The sequence below is a fragment of the Apium graveolens genome, chromosome 5 (assembly GCF_009905375.1).
Source record: "Apium graveolens cultivar Ventura chromosome 5, ASM990537v1, whole genome shotgun sequence".
Taxonomy (NCBI): Eukaryota; Viridiplantae; Streptophyta; class Magnoliopsida; order Apiales; family Apiaceae; genus Apium; species Apium graveolens.
In genome coordinates, this window is record NC_133651.1 from 200,228,848 (window position 1) to 200,236,264 (window position 7,417).

Below are 7,417 nucleotides of genomic sequence, written 5' to 3' on the forward strand. Positions count from 1 at the left end.
TAAAATTTTTGTTTTATTATAAATGGCTGATTATTTATTTATTTTTTTTTTTTTTTTTGATCTCTTGTTTTATAAATTGTATTCCAAATCCGTACTGGGCTTTTGGCTCATGCCGTATTCTTCTTCTGGCAGGTACTTAGGGGGACTTTTGGGGCTGTGTGATGGAGCGATACCTTTGTGACAATTTCTTAGGATCTTTGGACTTCTAGCATTTATTTTAGACATTTATTATTAGAGTATTTAATTTTCTTCGCATTTATTGACTTGGATAATTTTGGAGACTTTATAATATTATATGTTGGATTTTAGTGCTCTGTTTTTTTTAGGTTTAGATTTAATAAGTAACCCCTCGTCTCATTTTGGGAAGGGGGTGTTATAAAGTTGGCATCAGAGCTTAGGTTCTTTCTTGTAGAAAACCTACTTAGGTTGACCTGTGAGTTTGGGTAGATGATAGGATGGGTGTTCCATTTAATTTCGTTTCATTATGCTCTTTATCGTTTCATTTTGCTTTATCATTTGAAATCTGTTTGTAACTGCTTCATCATATTTATTCTCGTACTCTTCATTCGTTCGCTATCTTATATTGTAGATGCCTCCTAGACGTGATCCCTTTCATATTGACCCCGCTCAGCTTACTGAGATGATAGGGCAAGCAGTGGCTCAGGCTGTACAGCAGGCCTTGGCAAACCAAGGAAATCAGAATGGAGAAGGGAATCAAAATGGAGAGGGAAATCAAAATGGACACGAAAATCAGAATGGCAATGGTAATCAGAATCAGAATGGTCAGGGCCATCAGTTAGAGCCGTTTGTATGGTTGGAGAGGTTTGTGAAGCAGAAACCAGATTCTTTTAGTGCAGCACCGACTCCTATTGATGCTGAAAATTGGATTGTTCATCTCGAGAAGATTTTTGATGCAATGGGTTGTGATGAAATTCAGAAGGTCAGGTTAGCTGTGTATAAGTTGGAGGGGGATGCTCAGAGGTGGTGGAGAGGAGTGAAAGCTACTAAAGGGGAGCAGTATACAGAGGCTTTGGAATGGCAGAGATTCAAGGAAGTATTCTATGAGCAATACTTTTCTAATGCTGATAGGGAGGCTTATTTGAGGGAGTTTCATTCTATTATGCAGCACCAGGATGAGAGCATTACTGATTATATGGCGAGGTTTATAAGGCTGGCTGGATTTGTTGGGACAGTTGCAGGGACTGCTGCGCAGCAGGCTGATAAATTTAAATGGGGGTTGAAGTCTCATCTGAGGGGTTCCATAATTTCTTTTAAATTTGATAATGTGGCAGAGGCGGCTGATGCAGCAAAGGATGTTGAGAAGGAGCGCATAGATTTCAGGACTTCCAGGTCTAACAGTGGTAATAAGAGGACTAGGGATGATCAGGGTTTTGCACAGGGTAGACAGTGGTATGGAGGTCAGAATGGTCAGCAGGGACAGTGGCGCGGACAGAATCAGAATAGGGGTGGTCAGTCATTCCACGGCCGGAATCAATATGTTGGTCAGAATCAGAATCAGCAGTTTCAGCGACAGAAGCAGCCTAGACAGTGGCAGAATCGTCAGCAGGGACAGAGCCGTTACTCAGTGTATGGGGGAAACCCCAATATGATTCCAGTGGCTCCTTGTGCTACATGTGGTGGACATCATCCAGGTAGAGCTTGTTACAGACAGACTGGGGCTTGTTTCTTATGTGGTAGCATGTCCCATAAGGCAAGGGATTGCACAGTGTCACGCAACCCTGGTGGAGGAGGAGCTGGCGGTGGTAGTGGCAGTGGAAGTCAGCAGAATCCTACAGCCAGAGTGTTTGCATTGACTGCAAATCAAGCAGCAGCTAATTCAGGTACCGTTTCAGGAACACTTCTTGTTGGTAGACGTGATGCTTATGTGTTATTTGATACTGGTTCGACCCATTCTGTTGTGTCTTTATCGTTTGTTCGTCATCTAGGCGTTGCACCTTCATTATTATATCCTCATATGTCTATTTCTACCCCGATGGGGAATTCTGTTGTTATTTCTGATGTGTATCGAGAGTGTCCGATAACTGTTGGAGATAGAAATTGTAAGGTTAACTTGCTTCCGATGGAGATGCATGACTTTGACATTATTTTGGGCATGGATTGGTTGAGTGAACATCGTGCCACAATTGATTGTCAAGGAAAAAGGGTGATCTTTGGGGATGTAGATAAACCAGAATTTGTATACCAAGGGTCTCAGCCGAAAGGGGAGGTTAAATTAATTTCCGCTCTAAAGGCGAGCAAACTTTTATCTAAGGGTTGTGATGGCTACCTTGCTTTCGTGAAGGATACATCGAAGGATGAACCTCGCATCGAGGATTATCCAGTTGTGAAGGAGTATGAAGATGTGTTCCCCGATGAGCTACCAGGTTTGCCACCACATAGAGAGGTGGAGTTTACTATTGAACTAGTTCCTGGTGCTGAGCCTATTTCCAAGGCGCCTTACCGTATGGCACCACTTGAGTTGCAAGAATTGAAGGAGCAGTTGCAGGAGTTGTTGAATAGGGGATTTATCAGACCAAGTGTGTCTCCATGGGGCGCTCCTGTGTTGTTTGTGAAGAAGAAGGATGGTTCTATGAGATTGTGCATTGACTATAGGGAGTTGAATAAGGTGACTGTTAGAAACAGGTATCCTTTGCCACGCATTGATGACTTGTTTGATCAGTTACAAGGGGCGAAGTACTTTTCGAAGATAGATTTGAGATCTGGTTACCATCAGTTACGAGTTAGGGAGGAAGACGTTCCGAAGACTGCATTTCGCACTCGTTATGGTCATTATGAGTTTCTCGTGATGTCCTTTGGGTTGACGAATGCACCAGCGGTATTTATGGATTTGATGAATCGGGTCTTTCATGATTATCTGGATAAATTCGTGGTGGTCTTCATCGATGATATCTTGATATACTCTAGGAGCATAGAGGAGCATGAGGAGCATTTACGTACTGTACTTGAAATTTTGAGGAAGAGGAAGTTGTTTGCGAAATTTTCCAAGTGTGAATTCTGGTTGGAGGAAGTGGCATTCTTGGGGCATGTTGTATCTGGTAGGGGCATTGAGTTGGATCCTGCGAAAGTCGAGGCTATTACTAATTGGCCCAGACCTAGCAATGTGATGGAGGTGAGGAGTTTCTTGGGTTTGGCAGGCTACTATAGGCGTTTTGTGGAAGGTTTCTCTTCCATAGCTTTACCATTGACTCAGCTAATGAGGAAGGGAATTAAGTTCAAGTGGAATGATGATCGTGAGAAGAGCTTTCAAGAGTTAAAGAAGAGGTTGGTGTCAGCTCCAATACTTGTGTTGCCATCAGGGAGTGGAGGTTTTCAGGTGTATAGTGATGCTTCTAAGAGAGGATTGGGGTGTGTTCTTATGCAACATGGGAAAGTGATTTCTTACGCTTCTAGGCAGCTTAAACCATATGAGGTGAATTATCCTACCCATGACTTGGAGTTAGCAGCAGTGGTCTTTGCTTTGAAGATCTGGAGACACTATCTTTATGGAGAGACTTGTGACATCTTTACTGATCACAAGAGTCTCAAATACATCTTTACTCAGAAGGAGCTTAACATGAGGCAGCGGAGGTGGCTTGAACTTCTTAAGGATTATGATGCAAATATTCAGTACCATCCGGGGAAGGCGAATGTAGTGGCAGACGCTCTTAGTAGGAAGAACTTGGGGAGTGTTGCATCTCTCATTACTCAGCCGCACCTTATTTCAGATTTGGAGCGCTTGGGTGTTGAGTTGTATGTTAGAGGATCAAGTGGTAGTATTGCAAATTTGAAAGTGGAACCGAATCTTGTTTCAAGGGTTAAGGAAGCTCAGAAGAGTGATACAGGTTTGGAAGCTATTAGATCCGAGGTGGCAGGTGGAAAGCAAACACAATTTCATTTCGATGATGAGGGTGTGATGTGGTTGGGTAGTAAATTGTGCGTGCCCGCAGACCCGACGATTCGTGAGGAAATTTTGAAGGAGGCTCATAGTTCTTCATTTTCTATTCATCCAGGTTCCACCAAGATGTATAGGGATTTGAAGAAGCACTTTTGGTGGAGTGGAATGAAGGGAGATATAGCAGAATTTGTGGGAAAATGTCTTACATGTCAACAAGTGAAGATAGACCATCAGAGGCCTAGTGGATTGTTGCAACAGCTAGATATACCAGTTTGGAAGTGGGAAAACATTACTATGGATTTTGTAACTCATTTGCCGAGGACTTTCAAGAAGAATGATGTTATATGGGTGGTGGTTGATAGAATCACTAAGTCCGCTCACTTCTTGCCTATTAAAGAGACTACTCCTGTTCATGAGTTGGCAGAGATTTTTCAGCGAGATATTGTTAGACTTCATGGTGTGCCGGTGTCGATAGTTTCTGACAGGGATACGAGATTTACATCGCGTTTTTGGAAGGGATTCCAGCAAGCTTGGGGTACGAGGCTTAATTTCAGTACAGCTTATCATCCGCAGACCGATGGACAGTCAGAGAGGACAATTCAGACATTGGAGGATATGTTGAGGGCTTGCGCGTTAGAGTGGAAAGGTGATTGGGATAAATATTTGTATCTTGTTGAGTTTGCGTACAATAATAGTTGGCACGCGAGTATTGGTATGCCACCATTTGAGGCTTTGTATGGTAGGAGGTGTAGGGCACCATCTTGTTGGGATGAGGTTGGTGAGAGAGTCATCGAAGGGCCGGAGTTAGTTAGAATTACTAATGAGAAGGTAGAGAAAGTTAAAGAAAGTCTGAAGGAAGCTCGATCTCGTCAAAAGAGTTACGCGGACCAACATAGGAAGTTTGGGGGATTTGAGCCAGGTGATCATGTGTTCTTAAAGGTGTCGCCTTGTAAGGGTGTGAAGCGTTTTGGTATGAAGGGAAAGCTTAGTCCGAGATATGTTGGCCCTTTTGACGTTATGGAGAAAGTAGGGGAAGTATCTTATAGAGTTGCGTTGCCACCACAACTATCTCATGTGCATAATGTGTTTCATGTGTCGGTTTTGAGGGGCTACAAATATCATCCATTACATGTAGTTCAGTATCCATTACATAAGATTAAAGAGGATCTTTCTTGTGAGGAGGAAGCTGAGGCTATCTTAACTCGAGAGGAGCGAGTTTTGAGGAAGAACACCATTCCGTTTGTGAAAGTTTTGTGGAAAAATCATTCGGAAAGAGAGGCTACTTGGGAATTAGAAGAATCTATTCGTGAGAAATATCCGCATTTGTTCGATTCAGGTACGAGTTTTAGTTTCGTTCGATTCCGGGGACGGAATCCTTTTTAAGGGGGTATATATGTAATATCCGTATTTTTATTTTAATTATTATCTATTTAATATTTGTATTAGTTAGAAATAGATTAGAATTAGTAATAATAGTAATTTTTAATACAATTTGATTTGGAATAGAATTAGTAATTATATTATTAATTAGATTAGGGATAGGATTCTATTAATTGTGGGCTTGTGGGCCTATAAATATATATATATACAAGTTATGTCCTATTCTATGTCTTTTTAATTGGAGCCGCTCTTAGAGGCTAGGGTTTGAGAAGACAAGAAGATCTTAGAAGTTTATTCTTGTGTTATTCGATTGATCAAGGTACGAGAATCGATCTTTTCTTCTTCATAATCATATCATGTTCATCTTCTTATTTGTTTGTGCTGAAATTCGTATGTGATAAAATCAGCATCTCGTATCTGTTGTAAAATCCATAACTTATTCGTTTGTACACGGAATTCATTGATTCTTGATTTTCTGGAAAGCTTGTTTCGATACCTACAACTTCCATGTTTACATATTTTGTGGAATCAGCCTCTAACTATGTGCAAATATCCATTCTTTGTGACCCTTCAGATTTATGACGTGAACAGTTTTTCATACCTTCTAAAATTCGTTATAAATCGATCTTATGTCGGAAAATTACTCATGATATCAATCTGGAAAGCTTATGAAATTCTCTTTCATTATATGGTATACCCATTATATATTTAAATCTTTTAAATTGCCTAAATAGCCTTACAAATATTCTGGTCTGTTTATACTTATCAGCATAGTTGTTTCATGTTCAAAAATTCATATCTTCTTCATTATTCGTCATAAAATTATGATCTTTATAAATTATGAAACCTCTGAGAATTCTCTTTCATTGTCTAGTTATAGTCGAAGTGAGATCAGATTGTCTTTATTGTCTAAATTTGCCTTCTTTGTAATCTGTTCCTGAATAATTTCTGCTGTGATACCTGAACTTCAAAAATTCATAACTAATTCGTTATCAGTGCGTTTTTGATGAATCTTATCATTTTGGAATCCTTGTTAAATCTACTTTATTTCTCCAGTTGACCATTATTTCAAATCCTTAACTTATCTGCTGTTAAAATTCGAATTAGTATAAGTTGTTCACTTTCAATCGTATTTCAACAATCCGATTTAATGGTCCATCAGATGAGGTACGGATTTCATCCCCTTTCTTTCAGTGCTACTCCTTTTATTATTAAATATATCTGATTCTTTCCCTTCATATTTTTATTCATTCCGTTCTTATTCGTTTGATCTCTGAAAATTATTTTAAATCTGTTCTGGAAGTTTTAAATATTTAATCTTGCGAGCTTTAAAATTATGTTTGTTAAATATCTGTTTAGAATATTTGAAATATCTGCTGCAAGTGATTCTTAAAATTGTGAAAATTATTTTATTTGAACCCTTAGAGTGAAATAGGGTATACCGAGTTAACCAGCTGTAGGGGTACTACAGCCATGTCATTGCGGCACCATTGGCATGACACTTCCATGGCAGTGTGATTGGTCATGGCGTATCCTTTTGATAGCTCAGGAGGAGAGCTTTGGCCATTGTGATATTTGTTTCAGGATACGTGGGTGCACCCAGAGTTTGATTTGTGATTTGATTCGACAGTGACGTTGTATATGCCGTACTCGTTAACTGGTTTGTTGCACACATTAGGTACCCTATGATGTGTGTATTTGTTATTTGTTTTGCTCTCGGTATGAAATATCTTAGCCCTCGTTGCTTCAGCCTTACTTATTTTTAAAATTTTTGTTTTATTATAAATGGCTGATTATTTATTTATTTTTTTTTTTTTTATCTCTTGTTTTATAAATTGTATTCCAAATCCGTACTGGGCTTTTGGCTCATGCCGTATTCTTCTTCTGGCAGGTACTTAGGGGGACTTTTGGGGCTGTGTGATGGAGCGATACCTTTGTGACAATTTCTTAGGATCTTTGGACTTCTAGCATTTATTTTAGACATTTATTATTAGAGTATTTAATTTTCTTCGCATTTATTGACTTGGATAATTTTGGAGACTTTATAATATTATATGTTGGATTTTAGTGCTCTGTTTTTTTTAGGTTTAGATTTAATAAGTAACCCCTCGTCTCATTTTGGGAAGGGGGTGTTACAATAAC

At 39.5% G+C, this 7,417-nt stretch overlaps 1 protein-coding gene across 1 annotated transcript; it reads left to right on the plus strand.

The window, feature by feature from the left end:
• Window positions 1-589: 589 nt before the first annotated feature.
• Window positions 590-7,174, plus strand: LOC141660569 (uncharacterized). The gene is made up of 3 exons (XM_074467560.1): window positions 590-2,537; window positions 2,835-4,865; window positions 7,167-7,174. Exons 1-3 carry the CDS (start codon window positions 590-592, stop codon window positions 7,172-7,174), a joined length of 3,987 nt encoding a protein of 1,328 aa, XP_074323661.1.
• The last annotated feature ends 243 nt before the right edge of the window (window positions 7,175-7,417 follow it).

Coding starts and splice junctions, on each gene's coding strand:
- LOC141660569 (XM_074467560.1), top strand. CDS start 590: ATGCCTCCTAGACGTGATCCCTTTCATATTGACCCCGCTCAGCTTACT. Junction 2,538..2,834: donor TAGGGGATTTATCAGACCAA/GTGTGTCTCCAT, acceptor CGAATGCACCAG/CGGTATTTATGGATTTGATG.